This window comes from Medicago truncatula, chromosome 5 (assembly GCF_003473485.1).
Source record: "Medicago truncatula cultivar Jemalong A17 chromosome 5, MtrunA17r5.0-ANR, whole genome shotgun sequence".
Classification (NCBI taxonomy): domain Eukaryota; kingdom Viridiplantae; phylum Streptophyta; class Magnoliopsida; order Fabales; family Fabaceae; genus Medicago; species Medicago truncatula.
The window spans coordinates 5,969,557-5,993,962 of record NC_053046.1 but is presented as its reverse complement, the minus strand read 5'-3'; the positions used below and the strand labels follow the sequence as shown (position 1 = coordinate 5,993,962).

The 24,406-nt window shown below is 31.7% G+C and overlaps 3 protein-coding genes across 4 annotated transcripts; 1 reads left to right on the top strand and 2 right to left on the bottom strand.

The window, feature by feature from the left end:
- Nucleotides 1–5,327: 5,327 nt before the first annotated feature.
- LOC11407027 (probable WRKY transcription factor 15) lies at nucleotides 5,328–7,381 on the bottom strand. 2 transcript variants are annotated; one of them, XM_039834890.1, is made up of 3 exons: nucleotides 6,790–7,381; nucleotides 6,574–6,699; nucleotides 5,328–5,841 (listed from the first exon to the last, which is right to left on the bottom strand). In XM_039834890.1, the coding sequence occupies exons 1-3, from the start codon at nucleotides 7,317–7,319 to the stop codon at nucleotides 5,700–5,702; spliced, it is 798 nt and encodes a 265-aa protein (XP_039690824.1). In that variant the 5' UTR covers nucleotides 7,320–7,381; the 3' UTR covers nucleotides 5,328–5,699. The 2 variants fall into 2 exon arrangements, with proteins under 2 accessions (XP_039690824.1, XP_003611676.1); XM_003611628.4 differs by having other exon boundaries at nucleotides 5,328–5,859; nucleotides 6,790–7,375.
- A 7,210-nt stretch (nucleotides 7,382–14,591) lies between these two features.
- LOC11408559 (probable beta-1,4-xylosyltransferase IRX14H) lies at nucleotides 14,592–18,703 on the top strand. Its single transcript, XM_003611627.4, has 3 exons — nucleotides 14,592–15,501; nucleotides 16,401–16,958; nucleotides 18,101–18,703. The coding sequence occupies exons 1-3, from the start codon at nucleotides 14,792–14,794 to the stop codon at nucleotides 18,345–18,347; spliced, it is 1,515 nt and encodes a 504-aa protein (XP_003611675.1). The 5' UTR covers nucleotides 14,592–14,791; the 3' UTR covers nucleotides 18,348–18,703.
- A 1,989-nt stretch (nucleotides 18,704–20,692) lies between these two features.
- On the bottom strand, nucleotides 20,693–23,396 carry LOC11409872 (proteasome subunit alpha type-4). The gene is made up of 2 exons (XM_003611626.3): nucleotides 23,238–23,396; nucleotides 20,693–21,737 (listed from the first exon to the last, which is right to left on the bottom strand). The coding sequence occupies exon 2, from the start codon at nucleotides 21,729–21,731 to the stop codon at nucleotides 20,979–20,981; it is 753 nt and encodes a 250-aa protein (XP_003611674.1). The 5' UTR covers nucleotides 21,732–21,737; nucleotides 23,238–23,396; the 3' UTR covers nucleotides 20,693–20,978.
- Between the last annotated feature and the right edge of the window lie 1,010 nt (nucleotides 23,397–24,406).

Below are 24,406 nucleotides of genomic sequence, written 5' to 3'. Positions count from 1 at the left end.
GGAGAGTATCCAAATATTAAATTTTATTTTTTAAAAAAATAATTTTCCAATACGTACGGATGCTTGTGTTTTTTATATTATTTTGATTTCTGTGTCTTTTTTTTTTTTTGTAAAAAATAAGAAAAAAACATTATATTACTATAATATATATACATTTTTTTTATCTTTCTTTGGTGCCAGTACGACTCACACCATACCACATAAACAATTTCATCTTCCCCTTTCTTAAAAATTGGGGTTTCAACTTTTTCTTCCAAAATGGTCGCCTTCCACTTTGGATATAGTGTTTTTTTTTTTATCGATATAGTATAGCACTAGCAATGTTCCTTTTGGATAAAGTATAGCATTGATGTATAACACTGATGATGCTCTTTTTGGTATATTTTGCGTATGTAATTGACTAATCACCACTCTCTTAATCGTCAATATTATTTATATTTATGTTAATGTGCTACGAGTCTAGTTTTTTGTGTTTGTTAATATATTTGCATATTAAAAAAAGGTTATAATTATATTATACATTTAATTATATAATTTTTTTTATTAACGTATCTCAGCCGTATCGTATCTTGATTTTTAAAATTTTCCCGTATCGGCGTATCAGTGTAGTATCGTATCTCGTATCCAGACTTCACAGGGGCAATCAAAGTTTTTATTTATTTATTTATTCCTTAAAAAATTGTTTTTTATTTATAACAATAATTTTAGTTCTTAAATGTGAAAAAATAATTATAATAATTTTTTGGTGTACCAAAATTTAAAAATAGTTTTTGATTATTATATTCTGTTAATCAAAATAGTCATTAAAATTAAAATATTATATTAATTAAAATAGTCGGTTGTTGGATCGGATAACGAGTTTAAAGAAAAAAAAGTTGACATGTCAATTCCTCAATATACTCCCTCCGTCCCTTATTTAATGATACGGTAGGCATTGTCACACATACCAATACACAATTTTGAATTTAAATAGCTTTACTAATCTATTAGAAAAAATTATAAAATTTTGATATTTTGAAAATATTGATCGAGACGAATCCAACAATATCTTATATGATATTATTTATCTTTGTATATTAGTAGAAAAATACGGTCAAAATTTGTAAAGTGACGGGTGGAGTATTTACTATCATGTCAATCCTATAAATATTAGAGAAATGTTAACCGATGTCCCTGAGACACTGGTTAAAAAAGCAAATACAGTAGTATTACATTGAAAATTGTGCAGTCAACTTTTCAAAAATTTAGAAAATATTATTTTCAATTTAAAACTTTTTTGTTTTAACTTCTTAACCATTGTCATGGAGAAATTGGTAACATGACCATAGAATAAATAATAAATTGAACAAAGTTCTGTAAAAAAAAAAGGCTAACTTGTGCTTTATGATACAAGTTAAAGAATCAAATATAGTAATTTTTTGTTGGAATGTATGCATTGAATTTAATTTTTGAATTTGTAATAAATAGAATGTACAAACTTTAAGGGTATATTTTTACTTTTGGGTTCCTTAACATGTGTTATAAGGACACAAGTTAACATACCCTAAGTTTTTTTGAGTTCAGGTATGCTCTATTTAAGTAACGCTCCACTTAGTCCATTTATGAGTTTAGATGAAAGACATGTGTCAAACAAACATCAAAGGGCTGTGATTTTATTAAAATTAAAAAATAAACATTGTTTAATTAAAAAAAAATTAAGGATCACATTCTGCGAAATACTCACTCTGTTCCAAAATGCGAGCAAAAAAGACAAACTTTTATCCTATTTAATCTTGTTTTTTTTTTTAAAAGTCATCTTTTCCAAGAACAACTTTTGTTTATTCTCATAAAATTAAATGTAAATTACATTAAATATTCTCTCTCTTTCATTTTCTCTATAACCAATAACCAATAGTCAATGAAAATTGTTTTTACATATTTCTATAAAACTTATTCCAAAGAAAACACAAAAAACTATACTCTAAATTCTTATACATTCCGGTCATTATTATAAGCAAAACTTTGCATTTTAGATTCATTCAATTAATGATGTATATGGTCTTTATTATAGACCACGTACATTTACCCCCTGTAATATAGAGCACTTTTGATTTTCCCCTGTAAAAAAAAATAAAAAATTAGATTCTTGAGGATTGCCCCCAGACCCCTATGATTCAGCAAATCTCTTACGTGGCGCTGATGTAGATATTTTTTATTATTTTTTCATTGGCCACATGTATAATTCATTTAACACATCATATTTAATTAAAAAAACACAAAATATTAAAAAAAAAAAATCTGAAAATTAATTTTCGAAAATAATAAAAAATTAGAAAATATATTTCATAAATTAGAAAAATAGATTTGAAATTAAAAAAAGTTCAGATTTCATTTTAATATAAAAATTTTGGAATAAAATGTCTAAAAAAATTTTCAAAATATTTTTTTTCCAGAATTTTTCTTGTTTTAAAAAAATTATTTCAAAAAAATACATTTTATTTTCCTGAATATTTAATCTTTTAGAAAAAAAATATTTTATTTTTATTTAAAAACTTATTTATTTTTCAGAATTGTATTTTTTTAGAAAAAATAAAAGTTTTATTTCGAAAACAATATTTATTTTACCAGAATATTTAATTTTTGTTACAAAAATAATTTTTTTTATTTTTTTTGATAAAAATAGAAACTTTTCTTATTTTCCTGAATATTTATTTTTTTAGAAAAAGTAAATTAATTTTGAATTTATTTTTATAGTTTTCGAAATATATTTTCCAATTTTTTGTTTTTTTGTATTTTGAAAATTAAGTTCCAGAGTTTTTTATTATAATAGAAAATATAATCTAAATTTTTTCAGATTTTTTTAAAAAAAAAAATAATTTTCAGATTTTTTATTTTTATTAATTATAAATGACGTGTAATGTCTTTTTTAGACATTTTATTCCAGAATTTTTATATTGAAATGAAATCTGATCTTTTTTTAATTTCAAATTTGTTTTTCTAATTTACGAAATATATTTTCTATTTTTATTTTATTTTGGAAATTAAGTTCCAGATTTTTTTATTTTTTGAGAAAAAAATCTGAACTTTTTATTTTGAAAAATAATTTTTTCGATTTTTTTAAATTTTCAAAAATTAATTTTCAGATTTTAAAATTATTTTTAATATTTTTTATTTTTTTAATTAAATATGATGTGTTAAATGAATTATACATGTGGCCAAGTATCCCTCTTCCTCCACTCTGTCGCCCTTCATCGCCATCATTGAAAGCATCTTCATCATCACCATTGCAACGACTTTCTTTTTCACATGTTTCCGTTACACTCTTGCGTACCACTACTAGAAAAAGCAAAATCAGCGAGGGAAATTAGTGACGGAAAAAAATGGAATTCCTCACAAATTCCTTGGTCGCAAAGTTTAGTGACGGAATTAGAGAGGGATTTTAGGTTTTCCCTCACTAAATTTTCCTCATTAATTTTTGATTTTTTAGTACTGTACACTCCTGTCATCACAACCGCAATTTTGATAACAATGTAACTTATTTGCTACTTAGCCCTTAATGTTGAGATCGATCAATTGGAAATTCAATTCAACCAATCTTCTTGTAATTTCTTCATAACAACCACCCAAAAACATCAATTTGTAGAAAGTAATGATACACAGAGACGTCGCCTTGAAGAAGAAAGCAATGATGTGTATGCAAGTGGTTTCAACAAAGACGATGGAGGGTGGTCGCAAAGAGGGGGAGGGGGAGGAGGGCCGATCATGCATACATAAGAGGAACATATGAGTTTGAGAGGAAGATAGGAGCGTTATTTTTTTAATTAAATAATATTTATTTTTTAATATAAACAAAATCACAACCCTTGAATGTTTATTTGCCACATGTCTTTCATCTAAACTCATAAGTGGAATAAATAGAGCATACATAAACTTTTTTTTTTTTATTTTTTTTTATTTTTTAACAATGTAATAACATTCTCTTTCTATAGATCCGGCTCCATTTCCTCCGACATACTCCACATGTATCAACATATAAAGAAATGTTTTTGTCAAAAAAAAAAAAAAAACATACAAGAAATGTTATTTGGACAATTAAAAATTGTCCGACTACCGTATGTGTATACATGGTATATGTACAATTTTTTCCATTTTTTTCTTTCTTCAGGTCACACATCAATAGTTAAAAAACATATTTTTTACTTGACTATTCGGCAAAAATAGGCTCGTAAAAAATTCTCTGCATGCATGGTTTTTTGTTGTTGTTACGATTGATTTAACAGAATAAATATACTAAATAAATCTTACTCACACATTATCATTTTGATTTTTCTGCCATTTGAAATTAAGAACACTCAACATATTTTACATCTATGATTTATCAACTACACTTTTAGCTAGTACTTACATTGGAGAGTAGACTGGCTGGATGTTTGAGTCCAACCTCGAATTGGTCCGCCATGCCCCAATTTTTACGGGGCCGGTCTTAACGGACGGAGTAGACCACTTTACTATATAAAATGGTATCCTTTCATACAATGTTGAAATACAGTGTCAATTTCTAAATGCTCAAATAACACTATTCAATTATAAATTGGTAAATGAAAAGGGGAGGGGGTCCTATCCGCAGTAAAGCTAACGTTAAGGTAAAGGTAAAGGCAAAGGCAAGAGCAATGCAAGCAATTGAACAAAATTTGGAAACAAGGTATGAGGTAGGACCCTTCACCACTATTACTTACTATCTTCTACATCCTTCTATTTTGACTATTTAATGACAATTTTTGTTTTTATCTTCTTACTTGTATAAAACAATAGTGAGATAAAAAGAAAAAAAGAGGACAACAACATCTTATGAATAGAATTATGAATTATCTAAAACTTGTCGCAAGATAGTTATATAAATATCATATATTTCTTTATCCACAACCAGAATAAAAGGCCTTCTGGATGTTTTTTTCGAGTGTACTTCAATTCTAGCAACCTTAATTGCTCAAAGCCAAACGGTCCAATAAAATTTGCACTTTTTTCTTCTTCAACCGGCAACAACAAAGCAACAACTCTCTCTTTTAGTCAACCGTCTTATCTTAAACATGACATTTCCATCCTCTTGGGTTCATTTATCTTTCTCTGCTTTTTCTTCACGTTACTCTCTTTTTAAAACAACAATATTCAATTCAAAACTCTCCCATTAAAGTTGGGAAATGACTATGTATAAAACACCAACATACAAAGAAACACGACACTAATATTGTTTACATCAACAATAATTTAAGAATTTTTTTTTATTAAATGTGTAGGTATCTTGCTGGTATTAAATACTAATATATGCCGAACAATGGTTACTCATTCGATCAGAAATGTTGATGTTGCATAATATTTTATGAGCATCCAAGATAAAGCATCACTTATAAAGCAATAAAATTAAATAGGAAAAAGAATACTAAAACCCCACTCAATTCTTTCTATTCTTTTTACCAAATCCACCATCTCCACTTTTTTCTTTGAAAATAAATAATACTAATCTCGATGGGTTCACATTGTTGGAGTTTGTGAAGAGAACAAGAAAAGTTAAAGGAATCCAATATTGTACAAGAAAAAGGAACACCACCCTTAGTAATCAATCTCCTTTGAGATGAAAAAGTTGTGCTGGCCTTGAGTTAATGGCATGAGAAAGAGTGAGTATATTTGAGATGAGAAATGAAGATTATTCAATTCAATTCAGTTCAAGAGGATTCTAAGATGAGATTATTAGCTTCAACCATAGAGAGGGAGTGATTGTGGTCGCCTTCATAAGTAACTACCAACATAGATGGATCATCCAAAGCTCTTTCTACATGTTTTCGTGCTGGACAACCTTTAATACTGCTGCACTTGTAATAACCCCTGCAGCAGTAATAATCATTGCTCTCAAATATAACTTACTACTTAGTACTCATTACTGCTACTCAATTCAAAATCAACTTAACTCATAATACTGCATAATAATGATTTTTTTTCTAAATTTAGCACTCAATCTTAATATAGGCGGTCCACCGTGGACAAATAATTAAAAAAATCACTAGACATTATAATGCCTAACAATGTTCGCGTATCTTAACGGTAGAAGTTTATGGTCTTTAGCATTTTTACGGCCGAGACGGTGACCTAATTGGTGTCGGTTCGACCAAAATAATAAAAATAAATTACTTAAATTTTAAGGTACATATATTCATTCATTTCTCTTGTTTTAGACAAACTTGCATCAATCATGTCATTGAGTCCGTCGTTAGTATAAAGGACGGTCGTGAACTTCTATTTCTCGAAGAAAATGTCTATTGTGGTTTAAGTTTAAACAATTTTCGAATACTATATGTTAAAGGTAAATTACTAATCAAGATGATCCCTATGTGCATAAAGAAAAAGGGAAATGATCAAAATTGTTTTTTTTTTTTTTTTTTCATTCACTCTATACATGAGTTCATTTTTAAAATTGAAGGGTCAATGAGCAATCTAGTGTAGCACATATAATAAATTGTTGGTCCTTATAGTAAGTGATAGATTCAGATGAGAACTCAATTAAAATTTTTAATATAAGGTTGCTTGCTTATAATCAAGTACCTTGGATGAGGTGATCCTTTAATAGGTTTCTGACCATACTTCCTCCAAGAATATTCATCTGTTGGAATATCAGCCATCTTCAAACTTATTGCAGCTACCCTCACCACTCTTTTCAACCTCATTTTTCTACATTAATTAACAACAAATTAACATAAAGTAATTAACTCAAAAAGAAGAAGAAAAAAAAAACGAATTTTGAGAGCTACATATATATACCTCTTCTTTGAACAATGACATTGGCTAGATGAACTACCACACTTTCCATTGCCAAAATTATCAGAGCCACACTTTCTCTTCAACGAGCACGAAGAAACACAAGACTTTCCAAACGAAGAAGAAACCTGAGAGGAATAAGAAAAATCAATGATATTCTTATCAATAACTTCAATATTGTTGGCGATTAGAGGAGGAATCTGCTGCAACGGAGTAGCATGGTAGACTCTAGTTTCAGAAGTGGCAGTAGTAGAAGGTAAAGGTGCTCTTCTGAAACGTGCATGACCAGTTCTTGTTCTATTTTGATTCAGAAGTGAAATAACATTCTTAAACTTTGAAACTGCTACATCAGCTACGGTTTTATAGTCCATGGAATTAGGGTTTGAATTTGAAGAACATGTTTGTGACGATGATAGTAATTTAATGAGTTTTTCTATGCTTTGTAAACCAGAAGCAGCTTCTTGAACTGCATTCTCTTGGAATTTGTTTGTTAAATTGTTGTTTTTGTGTCCTATCATTAGTTCAACGGCCATAGTACTTACAAAGGAGAAGAAAAAGGAAAGGAATAATAAAGGGACATTGATAAAGATGGAGGGTCATAGGGTACCTTTTGGTCAAATGATGCCAAAGAAAGTAAAGAAAGAATAATGTGATGGTGGATGGTTTGGTCCACTACTAGGTGACTGTGGTGTCACGTTAACTTCTCTCATCTTTTGTCTTTGTTACTTTTACCGTCCAAAGCAAGATGACTAATTGACCGTGAGAGTGTATGTGTAATAACACTGGTACAGTAACTTACTAAATACCGCTTTATTAGTAGTAATTCTCATACATATTTTAAATACTAACTAAACACATTTTCTCAGTAAATTTGAGAATCAAATTCCCATCCTTATATTCCTAAAAAAATTATTTCCAGAATTATATTTTATAAACTTGAAACAAACGTTCTCTTAAAGTTTTGATTAATCAAAAATAGTTATTGATTAACCATGTATTTATGTTTTGTGGGTGAGTGGGGGGGTGTAAATTTAATTTTTCATGATTCTATTTTCTTTTCCAACCTTTCATGCTTCTTCTCGCACACCCTCCATATTTTCGATTTCGCCTCCATGCATATTATATGACTTGAAAGTTGAAACATAAACACACACGACATATTATATAATAAAAAATATGTTAAAACAAAAGTCTTGTCCATCCTCCTTCTCACATTTATAATTCAAAACTCTATCATCATAGTTTTCGGTTATACTATTTTAGTGTTTTACAAAATACATATTTTCTCTAATTAGTTTTCATTTTATCTCTATCGCAAATAAAAATAAAAAATTCGTAACTAAATTTTATTCAAGCTACCACATGCAAAGTGACAATTCAAAATTTTATTTTATTTTTCTTTTCGGGAATTCAAAATGTTGTTAGAAAGCAAACATGCTTCTTATTTAAGAGTCTGTTCAAACTTCTTCAATCTCATTGACATTTGTCTGTGTGTTTGAAGATCTTATGATATGTTCATAAAATACTTACGTTATAAAGTTATGAAAATAAATAATAAAGTTAAACAAAAGCATTTCTTTATTTTTTGAAACAACCAAAAAGGTTTGTATTAATAAAATGAACAATTGAATCCTAACGAGTACAAAGTGTGCAAGGAGATGACTGAAAAAATATCCACAAACAATGAATTGCACTGCATCCCATCCATGATTTCTGCTATAAGCCAAAACTGTATTATTTTAATATACTAAATACAAAACTGTATGATTTCTAACCGTTTGATTCTATCTGTCGTCGTTTTTCGTTGCTTTAATCCCGTACTAAATAGTAACACTATATGTGTGTGTGAAGTTTGAGTTTAAATTGCATGTATAATATTCATAAGTCTTCTCTTTGATGATATACATGTTTAGAATGTTAAATTAGAGTCTTAGTTTATTATTTTTTTTTTTTTTGGGGGGGGGGGGGGGGGGGGGTGTGGAACAGTATAATGAACTCGTTAAACTGCAGATTTAGCTCCTTGGCAATAAAAATTCTACACATTCATTTACTCAAAATATTGGTAATTATTCAGTCAAGACCAGACAATATATTCAAGTTTGTTCGGTAATTTTATTTAAACTTAATACATTATTTGGTCCCTTAATTTATTTTTTGTTTTAATTTGGGTCCCCTAACTATAAAGTGTGTCTCAATTTGGTCCCATAAGTATTCATCCGTTTACTAATGTGGTCCTTTCTGTTAGTTTTTAATCTTAAATGTCTAAGGTGGACACACTTTGTACCTACCATAGACTTTACTAAATTTTTAAATTTAAACAGTTTGATCTTTTTTATTTAAAGGAGGATCATTGGATTACGCAAGTCTATTTTATCTTACTGTGAGTCAACAACGGCTAACTTTATATCCCATTCTTCATCTTCTTCCTTCCTCTTATTCATCACTTTCATCAAGCTTCAGAAAAAAATCCAGAAATTCATCAATAATATCATCATCTCATCACTACACCTCCACCACCATCAACAATAGCAACTAAACTAATGACCATAAATTCATCAACCCATGAACAACATAAACTTTAATTCCTCAAACACACCCAGATCAGTAACACGTCCTCTTCCTTTATTTCTTTCAGTTTTTCTATTTTTTTTTTTAATTTGAAAATTCTGAAATCTCTAGCACCTCCATACCGAAAATTCCCATTTTAATAATCTCAAATGTCTTTTTTTTTTTCTTTTTTTTTAATAAGCAAATAAAAAGTGAATCATGAAATCAAGAGGGAGAGAAAGAATTACGATGACATCAAATTATCAACCAAATTAATAAAATAAAAAAAATCATTAAACAAGGAGAAAAAATTAAAATCAATAAGGAGAGAAAGTGTGTAACGGCCACATCTTGAAACATATATACAAGATCTCAAGTATAGATGATGAATTCAGAGATGATTGAGTTGGAAATATCTAGATTTGGGTACAAATCCAAAACTTTGAGCAACTCTCATGCGATCCTCTTTAGATTTTGTATCACTAAGCTTCTCCAATGCAAAATGTGTTTGTGAAAACTGGTTTTGAACCAAACCGAGCAGAAGAAAAAAAAAACAGTTTTTGCAATAAGAGGTTATATAAACTGAACCGAACTAAAAATTTGGTTTCAATTTGGTTTAGTTCTTAAACTTGCACATCGTAGAGATGATGATGATAGTTTTGTTATTGATTGTTGTTGATGATTTCTGAAATTTTCTAGGTTTTGTATAAAGATTGATGAAGTTGATGTTGAAGATAATGAAAAAAGAGGAACGAAGAAGATGAAGATATGAGGAAGGAGAAGAGAGAAGATGATGAAAAGTGAAAAAAAATTAGGTGCCGACGGTTCTATTAAACATAATGGACATGCAATCAAATGGTTAAAATCATATCAAAAACTTTAGACATTAAAAAACTAACAGAGAGAACCACAATAGTAAACAGAGGAAGACTTATGAGACCAAATTGAGACACTTTATAATTAGGGGACCAAAATTAAAATAAAAAATAAGTTAAAGGACCAAATGATGTATTAAACCTTTTATTTATAAAATAAAAATTAAAGTGTGTATTCTTTAGACCATCTAATATTGATCAACGACTGCAAATGTCCTGACAACGTGAGTTCAAGATTCCTTGAATGCATGAAATCCAAATTTGTTTAGTACTATATGCATTAACGGTGGAATGTAGTAATCAAGTTTTGAGACCTCCCTAAAAAAAAAGTGATGAGACCACTCATGAACATGTCGTGTTTTATACTTATACTACATCACAAGCTTTTAATTAACATGACTAATTTTTCTTTCTTTCTTTCTTTGTTCTAAAGTTAAGTGGTTCTATGCATAACAAAAAGAGCAGCGCTGGCCTCCCATGATTTTGACAGATTATTACTACTCACCAACCACTCAATTTGTTTTTAGTCTTCCAAATTTCAAAAGGACATCTTTGCATGTTTTCGTGATAACTATGATTACATAGTGAAAAATAGTAATACCATATATTCTATAATTTTGGTAAAATTTTGTGCTTATTGCAAAACGTTTAGCACTTGTTATGATAAGTTGGAGCAATTCAGAAGCTAAGAAGACTAAAATAAGTTAGCCACAATCTAAAGGAACTCCATGATCATTTGGTTTGAATTCATTGAGTTTGTAACTGAAGCAACCCACCAACAACTTTTGATGTTGCTACCTAATATCATACGGTTGGAGTTGGTGTCACAATGTCGTGAAAATTATTGTTGGTCCGTGTTTTCTTATTTCCGCAATTTATAGAGCAAGAGAAAATCTCTTGATATTTGCAGCAATGTGATTCAATATGGTACCAAAACTTGTAGCTGGTGTGAGGGGTGATGCATGAGTAAAACCTGCCATCATGAGACTATGGGATATATACCAGTATCACTATCATTAAGAATTGACATAATTTGAACAATAAAATTGCTTTAGCAAAAAAGAAAATATAAAATACGATTGATAAATCATGGTGTATACGATGCTTTGGAATTGTCACATGTGGAATTCATGACTTAAGGTTAAACACCGACCTTTATCCTACGTATAGCAACACGATATAATATTGAGAAATGATATATTTGTAAAATTATGACTAATATAAATTATGATTGGGCCTAATATAACTCCACAAAATCGGCTTGTATAAGTATGACTAAAGGGTGAGTAGTCCTACAGCAGAAATCTGATAGTATGTGGTCCAATAGATGTTAAGGAGGCTCTGATACATAACCCCACAAAATCAACTTATGAGGTGAGAACTGCCCCCACTATTAAACACATGTTCAAACCATTTTTTGTCCGATATGAAACTCATTAACAGTTTAGTAGGAACATATTTGTGCTAAGAATGGATATTTTAAACAAAATATATATGCAACTTAAGGTAAAACAGTTGACTAACATCCAATAAAAATTTATTATTTTTGTACCAAAAAAAATTATTATTTTGCCACACCGCACATCATATTTGTAATGATGGTCATCGTGAACTTAACTCAGTCGATAGGGATAATGCATAATATATGCAAGGTCTGAGGTTCAAATCCGATCACCACCAAAAAATAATATTTGTAAGGATGTTTAGAATTTATGGTATACAACATATATGTAGTACTCTCTCAAATAAAATAAAAAAACATATATGTAGTCTCTATGGCACGTAAGTGTAAAACTATTTTACACCGATAATAATTACCCTTTATGATGATAATTAAATATTAAATTTTAGATACTTACTCATATGCAACTTAATAATATTTATTTATTTGGTCAAAAAATATTTATTTATTTATTTGAAGTAAAATTGAAGTGATGCAATAAAATATTAACTAATTTTTTATTAAAAAAATTAAATTGTTTACTGGTCAATGACCTTGAAAAAATTATTCCAATTATTGAATTGGTCAAATTCATATTTTTCGAAAGAAATTGTAAATAGTTACTGAAAAAATTATTAAACAGAAGTAAAATAAATAAATTACACTACAAATATCAACAAGTCAAATAGGAAATACTAGAATTTTGAACAAAGTCAAATATGAATTAAAAGTTTGAATAAAGTCAAATAATGGATTATTAAAAAAAGAAAGTCAAAATGTCAAATAGTGTTCAATATTCATACAACAGTAGATTAAATAGAGGTAACAAAAAGGAATTAGACAGTAATGAACAATGGTAAATAAGTAGCAATGATGAAGTGATTAATAAATTTCATCAAATATCGAATATGTTAGATTAACATGTATTTTAAGAGAAAATGTCAAATAGGAAGAAGTTTGGTTGTTTTAACAATTTCAAATAGTGTCCAATGCTCAGTCATGCAAGAAAAGATGAACATATCAAATAATTGTTGTAGGTTAGGCTCTTTTTTTTTTTTTAATAAATTGTTGTAGGTTAGGCTTGTGACCAAACAATATTGTCAAATATGGAAATAAGAAAGAGACACAACATAATTGCATCAGTTTAGGCATTAACCGCTATATAACTTTACAAGATTTTGACTCTTACCGTTTTCAACTCTTTGAATTAGTAATATCTCTCCTAATTTTAGAAAAACATTACTCCTTCCGTCGCCTAATTAACTCCGACACATATATCAATGCATTTGATATCTTCAATTCTCAACTAAAATATTATGAAAATTTAATATTTTAAAAATACTCATTGAGATGAATCTAACAACTTCTTAGATGATGTTATTTATCTCTATGAATTAGTAAAAAATATGGTCAATATATGTTAAATTAATATTATTTTTTTGTTAAATAAGTCATCTATTGAGGAACGTAAAGAGTATAATTTACATGAATACAATGAATCAGGAAAAAGAAAAAATAAAAGGAATTTCTCTATTTGTTTTTGACGAAAGAAAAGGTAATTTCCATAATTGTGGAATTAGGTAAAAGTATACGAGCAAAGTACAACAATGGCGTGGCACATAAATTACAGCTAGAAAACAAAGTGAAAAAAAGAGAAGACAAAACAAAAAGTTGCAATGCTAGGTTTGTCTAATAAAAAGGAAAAAAACAACCAATTAAATTCTCTATCTGTCACATAAATTATCAATTTTTATTTAGAAAAAGAAAATTCAATCATTCATTTCATTTGGTTTATTACATTTTGTTGGGTTGCTTAAAATGTCCAAATAGCCCTTTTACTTACTTTTGAAATTAAGGAAAAGAAAATTGATCTCCACGATGGAAACAAATCAAAAAACACGATTATTATATACCCTTGACCTTAGGCTAATCCTCCATTTTTATTTGTTACCTTGCTCTCTCTCCTTTTTTTTTTTTTTTTTTTTGCAGAGCGCTCTCTCTCTCGTAAAAACAGTAATTACTAAGACTTTAATCTCAATTTTTATTTCTTTTTCAAATTCATTAAATATCTTATATATTTGGTCTCTATTATAAATCAGATACATTAATTATTTAGTTAATATTAATAAAACTTTACTTGTAATGAACCTGCTCTTAGATTCTAAACTTTCATCAAACCTGGAAGTTATACCCTTATCCACCGGAGAGAATGTCACAAATCCAAATAAAACGTTCAAGCACACTAAAAGTTAAACAATGTTAAATGATGTGATTAAGTTTCTTTTCTTTTAATTTTTCACTTGTGTGTAAGGGTATTCACGTTACGGTTTAGTTTGGTTTTGAGATTAAATATCATCCAAACTGCAATATAAAAAAAATATGCGGTTTGGTTGACTTTTAAAATAAAATTCGGCTTTAAACACCTCTTTACTTATGTGCATGTTCAAATATATTTTGAGTAAATTCACCAAATTAATCTCTGTTTTTGTAAGTCATTTTCAGATTAGTCTCAGACTCTATTAATATTTTAAACTAGTCATTGTCTTTGTCAAAACTTTCTCAATTAAGCCATTTGTTATGTGACAAAAACATAAAGACATAGACTTAATTCAAAAACTTTTGACAAAAACAATTATTAATTTGAAATATTAATAGAGTCATAGACCAATTTAAAAATGATTTACAAAATCATTGTCTTTGAAAAACTTTGTAAATATCAATAGTTTATACTATATATTTTTTTTTTTTTGGGTTTGTCATTGGTAAGATTTGCTCTAAATAGAATTATAATTTTTTTTCCTTTCCACACACGGTCATGGTCATAGTCATAGCTCTTTCAATTTCTTATAAATTTCAAATAATTAGTCATAAACAGAAAATAACTAATAAAATAATATAAAAAAAAAAAACAAACCGGTTTATCCCTTAAACTCAAAGTAATGTTAGATGAATAAATTACAACACCACCAAACTACAAAAAGCCAACACCACCATCTTCTTCTCCAACTTGCTTCTTACTTTCACACAACAACGTAGTTTCTACAAAACGCAAAATCAAACTCAAACATAAAATAAAACATCACTACTTCAACATTCACAAAACCTTAACACACAATTTTTGTGTCTTAACAATAAACAAAAAATGAAGCTCTCAACATTACAACAAAGTTACATCAACCGTAGAACAAACAGCTTCAGAGGCTTAGATTCAGATAACGGCGCCGGCGCCGTTAAGTCACCGGCGACAATTTTCTGGCTAGTACTTCACGGCGTTTGCTGCTTAATCAGCCTCGTTCTCGGCTTCCGATTTTCTCGTCTCGTTTTCTTCTTTCTCTTTTCAACTTCATCCACTAATATTTACACCGTTCCATTTACCTCCGGCACCGGTGCCGGAATCACTGTTCCGGTGGAAACTCAACAGAATGTTCTAACAAACGGGAGTTCAGTAGTGGCGAGTAGAGTGGTGGTTGGAAGACACGGGATCCGGATTCGGCCATGGCCGCATCCGGATCCTGTGGAAGTAATGAAAGCGCATGGAATAATCTCTAGAGTTCAAAATGAACAGAGATTGTTGTTTGGAGTGAAGAACCCTAGAAAAGTGATTGTTGTGACTCCGACTTATGTGAGGACTTTTCAAGCGATGCATTTGACTGGTGTGATGCATTCTTTGATGCTTGTGCCTTATGATCTGATTTGGATTGTGGTGGAAGCTGGCGGTGTTACTAATGAGACTGCTTCGATTATTGGAAAATCTGGATTAAAGATTATTCATGTTGGGTTTAATCAGAAAATGCCCAGTTTGTGGGAGGATAGACATAAAGTTGAATCTTTGATGCGTCTTCATGCTTTGAGGTTAAATTTTTATTCCTTTTAGTTTTTTTGCTTTTACTTGATTTGTTATTATGATTTTAATTATTGTGCTTTGTACTAGAATCTTTGTGGAGTATTGTTTGAATAATTAGTGTCGCGGTTTTTATGGTAATTGTCGTGTCATGATCCCTTATATTGCGGAGAATCATGATTGAGATTTGAGAATATAGGCTAATGTGGCTTAGTGTGTGTTTGATTCTGTGGTCACAAATTTTGAATGAATTGATTCTGTGAAGTTGATTTTGGCTAAAAGTGAATTGTTAGATGTGAAGGGATTTTATGTTTGGATGCATTCATGTGAAAGTGAATTGAATGATAAGTATAAGGTTAAAAATCAATTCTAATAGCAAAAGCTACAAACTCTAGCTTCAAGTCAGAATCGGTGTATGTTTGGTTTCAATTTTGGAGGGTCAAAGTTGATTATAGAGGTTGTAAAATTGATTTTTATCATGGTTGGTTGATTTAGCTTGCAGAATGGATTCTACTTGAAGTTAGAATTTGCAGCTTTTGGCTTCTACAGTTGATTTTAGCCTTAAATTTATGGTTAAATCCACTATTACACAAATACATTTAAACAAACATAAATCACTTTACATTCAACTCACTTATATCCAAAATCAATTCTAGATCCCTAGAATCAATTTTGTGTGCTCCAAAAGTGGAATCGAACATATACAATTATTGTCGTGAACCTTTTTTGATACCTTGTAGTGCCTTTGACATAATCACTAAATACAGTGACAATACATGATGCGATGATGGCAACTTTTTGTTTTTTTAAAGAAATTTTTTTTTAGTCAATTTGCCTTTCCCTTTTTTTATTTTTACGTTCATTGTTCTTACATTAAACCTTTTGTTGATTTTTCCTTGTGATGGTACAGGATTGTGAGGAAAGAGAGGCTGGATGGAATTGTGATGTTTGCTGATGATAGTAACATGCATAATATGGAGCTGTTTGATGAAATTCAGAGTGTGAAATGGATCGGTGCTGTTTCAGTCGGAATACTACTTCATTCCGTTGATGCAGCTGAAATTTCTTCATTGGTTCAAAAAGAAGGAGATGAGGATACCATGCCAATGCCGGTGCAAGGTCCTGCTTGTAATGGTACCGATAAGTTGGTTGGGTGGCACACCTTCAATTCATTACGATATACTGGAAGGCATGCAGTTTACATTGATGACCGGGCACCTGTGTTGCCGACAAAATTTGAATGGTCTGGGTTTGTGTTGAATTCCCGATTACTGTGGAAGGATGTTGACGATAAGCCAGAATGGATTAAGGATCTTGATGCATTGGATGGGGATGGTGAGAAGATAGAGAGTCCACTATCTTTGCTCAAGAGTACCTCTGTGGTAGAACCACTAGGGAGTTGTGGACGTCATGTTTTGCTTTGGTGGTTGCGGGTTGAAGCTCGCACAGACAGCAAATTCCCTGCTCGGTGAGTCCCCACCTCTATATTCTAAACGTTTTCAATGATGCCCCTAATTTTCATTTGCCAAACGATGTCTTATTTCTACGTGTTAGTTGTACTTGTAATTTATAACCAATACAAATATACAAGTATAAAAACAAACTCTGCAACACCAACCCACGCAGAAGCTCAAAGCCAAAAACTATTCCCTGAAATTTGAATTGTTTGACAAATTTGAATATTTCTGATGTCTTATTTGTGTTATGTAATGTGAACCTATAATCATGACTATCTTAATAGGAATAGCTTCATGCACTGATACTTGGGCATCATGTGATGATGATATAGGATGATTATTGTTTCCAGCTGATGTATTTCTACTTAAGCACCCGCTAAAAGGCCTCAAGTCACACTGACCCATAAGAACATTGCTAACCATATTGGAGTAGAAATGTTATAGGCATCATATACTCTTATATTTGTTTACTGTCTAGTGATAATAGCTGGCTTGAAAAAAATTCCGCGCGAAGAGAGAAAATGAAAGATTCAATTTATGAGGGCACAAAACTTCCCTTCCCCTTTATGACTTTCTTATACAGTCCTACAGGCTGATTGTATAGTAACTGCATGATTTTCTGCAGCCGTTAGTCTCTAATTGTATGTTGGGTTAATTGATACAAGTGGATATAATGATTGGGTGGGTGATAGGAACTCCAGTAGCACCCAACTCCAGAAAAATAGGATTTGTTAGATCAAAATGTTGGTAAAGGTCTATTTGATCATAGACTTCAGTCAAATCACTTGTTAATGATTTCCCAGGGTATGTTCCGGCCTTTTGGCTACAGCTTGGATTTAGTCATTTTTCTCCGAAACAATTAAGAACACAGCAAAGTTTATGTCTGAGAGTGGGGGAAAGGGTGCCAGGGCCCTACTTCTACGATTAGTGCAATCTCATAATTTGCCATTGTGTGTGTTTGGGTGAATGTTGTTAAAATGTGATCATGGAATTTATTTCTAGGTTCTTATAGGTATGGTTTTAGTACTTTAATTTTCGACGGGTCGTCCAAATAGTGCATGGATTTTGTAAAATCAAAACTTAGCCTTGTATTTATTTGCATATTTGATATTTGCTGTCTATATCCCTGACTATATGATGCTATTTCATGCAGATGGGTGATTGACCCTCCTTTGGACATCACAGTCCCATCTAAACGCACTCCATGGCCAGACTCTCCTCCTGAACTCCCATCTAATGAAAACGAAAAAGTGTTCGCTGCAGGCGCAGAAGTGCATTCGAACACGCACACTACAAAGACCAAAACACCCAGATCCAGACGCAGTAGAAGTAAGAGAAAGCATGACACCAAAGTGATTGGTGTACAGGTCTCTACACATTCTGAACAAACCGAGATATGAATTGGTGCATCTGAGAATTTACTTCCTTGTGTTTATAAGAGAATGCTGGCCTTCTGCGACAAGAATTTGAATTAATTAAAAGGAGAAGCTGATGTCTTCTTGGATACATAATTCTGTCGCGAAGCTTTTTATGGTTGGCCAGCATATGTGCATTCGCGTCTGATTTTCACCCATTTTTTCTTTTACATTTTTTTTTCTTATTTTTCTTCGAGGTGCCCTAAATCCGTTCATATGAAAGATTAAAGGGAAATATCAACTTAGTTTTGCAACATTGGCTGTCTTGTGGGAAGCCTGTATTCAATTTTATTCGATGTTTATACATATTCTTCTCTATAGTATTATACAATTCCATTTCATTCTTTCGCATGCAGAATTTGTTAATCACAGACTTGTATTGTATTAGAATCCCTAACAAACCATTCCCAAGAAGTAAGTTTTCAAATACAACTTGAGCTTGTGACACGGTAATCAAAGCTGGAATATGTACACCTGAATCGAAGAAGAGTTTGTATGCCAAAAATGTCCCAGAGAAATTACGCAGGCATGAGAAGAAGTCCAGTAGACTGTAACTCAGATTGATTAAATGGAAATGCCAAAATGGGATTTAACCCTACTCTGCTTAGTGATGCTAATGAGCACCACAAATGAGCTCAGTATCTTGCTATTAATTAAAGGGAAGTGGCATATTTATAACCTGCATGGATTTGCGTTTGATACATATTTCTCGCGTTTCAAGGAGCTCTCACCATGGTTTTATGAAGCTACATTTTGTAGCTTCTTTTTTTTTTTTTTTTTTTTTTTGGTCAAGTAGTCTAGTGGCTAGAACTCACAATTTAATTGTGGAGAAGTGGAGTGTCCGGGGTTCGAACCCCGGCTCCTGCATATAATATGCAATATCCCTACCAACTGAGCTACGCTCACGGGGATTACATTTTGTAGCTTCTATTGAGTCAATGTGTTTTCTTGCCAATTGGACATGGTTTGAAACATATTTTTAATTTCGGTGCAATTTAATCGGCAATTTAATAATAGTCCATTGATGAAGGACAAGAGATTTATTTTATGCAGTTATCATAAAATAAAATGAATCAGCTGCTTGCAACCACGGGAATCTAGCATAAGTGGTTGATGCATAATATGTCAACGTTAGCATGAGTAGATTTTCTAACCTCTAAGTTGATGACTCAACAGCTAAATATAAGAACTTGAACGGATCAAAGAAGTGCACAAGTTTGTGGCAATTTGCTTGTATTTTACTTTCAAGTGTAAAGAGCATCACTTGGGGTCCTCTCGCTGTAATTGAAGCACAAGGTACTCGAATGTCAAAATTGTAGTTCTTGGGGTATTAACAAAACAAACTTTGATTAAGCATGTTGCTTAGCATCTCTATCTATCTTTTTACATAATAGAAGAAGACGGATATTATGGTGCACAAGTTGTATAGGTCTTCGTACGGAGCAATTTTTTTTCTTTCAATATTTGATCATTAAGTTCCACCATATGTATTCGTACACCCACGACACCAAATATACTCTCCCTCTCCCCTCTCCTTTTTCAAAAACGTCATTCATCTCTCTCCTCACTACCACAAATCCATACAGAAACGTTTTTGCTAGGCGTATGCCCCGAAAACCTTACCCACTCAATCCTATTCATCAAGACCTGCAATCAATTTGAGAAAAAGAAAATACTATAGCAAGAAATACGAGCAATATGAGACCAGCCCTGACACTAGTGAGCCTCGTTATTCAGCTCACCACCTAAACTTTTCATTAAAAAAAAAAATACGAGCAAAACAATCGAGAATAATATGCTCCGATTTTGTAACTTGAAAACTGTGACTAACAAGAATCTTAATGCGTAAATCTTATATGAATTCGAACCACAAGAGATTAGTTAGATACAGAACTAAACATAATATTGGATAGTTAAGCTGCAAAGCAAGAAAACAAAGATATGAGGCATGTGATGGAGGTGGAGGGAAGGAGTGGCAGAGGATGCCGTATTCTGGTGATGTAGGTGAAGATGGAGGTGGGAGGGGTATACACCTACATCACCGAAGATAATCCCATATAGCAGGTCTTCGGAAAATCTGATGAGACTTTTATCATCAAAGGTGAAAAAAAAAAATCGTGTAACATGTCCAATTTAACAGGCTTGTACTTGGTAGAAATCGCCATGCAATACATATTGTTTTTCTTTATAGAATTTGAAAGCTAAAAAAATAAAAATTAAGTTAGAAAAATAAACTAACTTTACCAAAGTACTTTGGTAAATCCAAAACACTAAAACTTTTCAATTTTATCAATTAAAAGGTTAAAGAATTTAAAGAACAAAGACCTGAGTAGTTTACTCAAAATGAAAACTGCCTGAAAATGACATGCTAGCTGATTCTACAACCTTCCAGGTTCAATGCAAATAACAAGAACATGAAAAGAAGAATCCGTAGAAACCAAAATAGATTACACAGATCTATGCCCTTAAAATCCAAGAAGCATATATAAAATAAAAAGCCATTAGCAGTTTAACATCACCAAGATAAGAGAAGTTTACTAGTTTTAACATAGAAATAAATTTGGAACAGTTTCTTCCTTTGAGTTTGAAATGTGTACGACATGATGGAACAGCAAGCTAAGCAGTCTCTGTTGCCGGTTGGGTCACCCCAGACTTCACCAACAGCTTAGTCAAGTTCTCTGGGGAGCAAACTTGATACTTGACCTTTCCAGATGGTGCAAGAAAAACCTCTGCAAGTTCAAGCTTATCCGAGGTAAGACTGGTGCTGTCCATAGTTTTGCTCAGAACTTTCAGTGCAAGGTTAACTGCTTCTTCCCTTGTGATATCATCCTTGTAGTCCTGTTTTAGAATTGATTGTGCTGCCTGGTTGTTGGCACCAATAGCACCGGCTTTCCAACCGCCATAGTTTCCACTAGGATCACTCATGTAAAGTTGAAAGCCAAAGTTTTTGTCCCATCCTGCAAACAGGAAAGAGACTCCAAATGGACGAAGACCACCAAATTGTGTGTAACCTTGCTTGGTATCACAAAGAGATTGAACCAACTGTTCAACAGGCATTGGCTCTTGGTAAGCAAATGAGTAACGCTGTGCTTGGATCCTAGCAGTATTGATTAGGATGTTGGCATCGGACATAATCCCAGCAACAGCACATGCAACATGATCATCAATCTTGTACATTTTCTCAGTTGAAGTTGAGGTTTGCAGAAGCTTGGATGTCACCTTCTTTTCGCCAACCAGAACAACCCCATCCTTCGACAAGATTCCTATGGCAGTACCAGCATTTCCAATAGCCTCCATTGCATACTCCACTTGGTAAAGACGTCCTTCAGGAGAAAAGATTGTTGTACGACTATCATATCTTCGAGACATTTTGATCTGAGGAAAAGGCAAAAATAAGGAGAATGAATAAAGTATTTCAAACTGAATGCCAACTTTGAGTGATTACTCTTCCTTCAAGGAGATTTTGTTTACATATCAATAGTTACTTCTTTGAATTTCTCCATGAATCTAATAAAACTTTTCAACCTCTACATAGCTACAAGTTCAATCAAAATAATGAGCTTCAAAGGGGAATGGGACAAAGTTGGAAGCTTCAATGAAGCAACCCTGGATACTAATATATTCCTCTGAATCCTCCTTGTAGACTACAGTAGTTTTTTTTTTTTTGTCTAAATTATAGATTAAAGCACCACTATGAAAGAAAAAGAGATAGGTCCGTGACTATGAAGCACAGATGCAGACACACCAAAACTGATAATAATTTGAGCAAATCACATGATTAAATGGAATCACGAGTCATGTCAGATAACGACACATGTCTGACACCAGGACACACACACCTAATCCGAGGATTATCAGTGCTACATAGGTCCATTTGTAGGGGAGTCCGGGGAGCCCCGGGAGCGGCAATGGGTCAAACGTCCAGGACCATAAGAGACTTAAACACCACACTCTTACCCAAAACCTTAAGGCATCAGATCTATGGGTTCCCTCTCTTATATATCCTTTGTTTCCTCCATTCCTAGTCGATGTGGGACATAATCACACACACTTGATTACCCAACACCATTATCTATGGACAAAGAATATAGTGCTTCAAAAACCAGGTAGGAAATTGCAAAAAAAGATAGAATTATATGGCAATAATAACATCAAGACTATAGTTTGAATTTATATTGTAACAAGGAACATTATAATCATACAAACATACGTTACCAAAATAAAACAAATTCATTATGTTATCCACCTTATAGAGAATATGGTCTTTTCTGGATAAACAACTTAATTTGCAATTTATAGCATAAGCATTTATCATGATAAGCGCTTATGTACAAACTATTTCTATAATGAAAGATAAAATAAAGTTAAATTGTTTTGTTTTCATACAAGTTCTACCAAACAGTCTCACAAGTTCGTATACTGTTAGATAAGCTCATATAAACAAATCCAAACAGGCCCTACGTAAAATCAATAGCACAAAACAAACAGTTGCAACATTCAGAAGCTGCATACAATACAGGGGTTCTGTTCTTCTCAATTCTCTTGGTAAAAAAACACATCGAAAATTACATGAATTACACAAATCTAAGTGAAGAAAAAAATTAGAAAATCTGAAAAGAACATGTGATAAAAACGAAAACTAGCAAATTAAAGCGATAGTTATCACAAATCTAATCTCCACTAAACCACGCTACAATCTCAATTGAAAGTTTCCCTAAAGCCAAATCCAAAGAATCGGAAATGCATTAATTAGTACTAAACCCTAAAAATTAAAAAAATCACAGATCTTAATATATGTTTGGGTTTTTACCCTAAGTTATCAATCGCATGGATTCGCGGTCGAGGAAAAGTAAAATTGCAAAGATAGAGGTAAACCTGGATGGATTTCTCACTGTTTCCGGCGGTTGAGGGGAAACTCCGGTTGCGATTTCCGGCTAGATTTTTCTTTCTACGGAGAAGCTGTGTTCAGTGCGACTCCAACTGAGTTATGTGAGTTTTGATGTTTTGGCTTTTATTTTTAACCCATTGCTTTTATAATTATTTGTGGAAATAATTGTTTTTATATTGGCTAAAGTGCACTTTTTCCACTGACTTTCAAAAATTTGTAATTTTGGTCCCCTAAGTACAAAAACTATAATTTTAGCCACCTAATATTTAGCTAATTTACATCTTTGGTCCTTTTGACCAATTTTAACCCGTCAACGTCTATGTGACATGCCACGTTTGTAATTATTTAATTTAAAAAAATTAAAAAACTCATATAATCATTTTTTAAATTAAATAAATGAAACATAAAATTAAAAAATAAATAAAAGAATCAGAAAAAAAAATTAAAAAATAAAACCCAAATATAAACAAAGTAAAGGAAATCAAAATGGAATGGCATCTTCTTCCTTCCTTTCTCTAAACAATCTGGAATTACATCTTCTTTCTTCCTTCTTCATCATCTAAACAACATGGAAATCTTATGCTTCTGACAACATCATCCTCAACAACAATAACAACTTGAAACTAACACACTCTCTCTCACTCCCTTCAACCAACACCGTATTTTTGTACCAACGCTGCAAATCTGATTACGCCACCGTCGGAGACCGTCATGAAAGACTTGTAACCTGAATTCTAACTCCAGGTCGTTGAAGAAGCGTTTGAGCAAGTTTTGGAAATTCTCGAATTTATATAGGACTAGATCGGAGAAATTGAAATTGTGAAATATTATTTTTTTGAATGGCTAAATATTATTAAGGCTCCCAACCTCATAAGAAGAGAGGAAGGGGCGAAAAGAACCAACTAAAAACAACACGGCAGCGCCCCAAACAGCAGGAAATAAACTCCCTAACAGCCGTACAACAAGCAGCCAAAAAACAGCACCTAATACAGAAGCAACAATAGCTGCATACAGAAAATAACAGAAGGGAAAAAAACCCAGCAACAAACTAAACCAACTGACTAAACCAATGATTGTTCCAATTTATGATGAATTTGTGCTCCTACCCTTCTCTGCATCACATGTTGTTAATTTTTTTTTTTTGGTTGGATTGGGA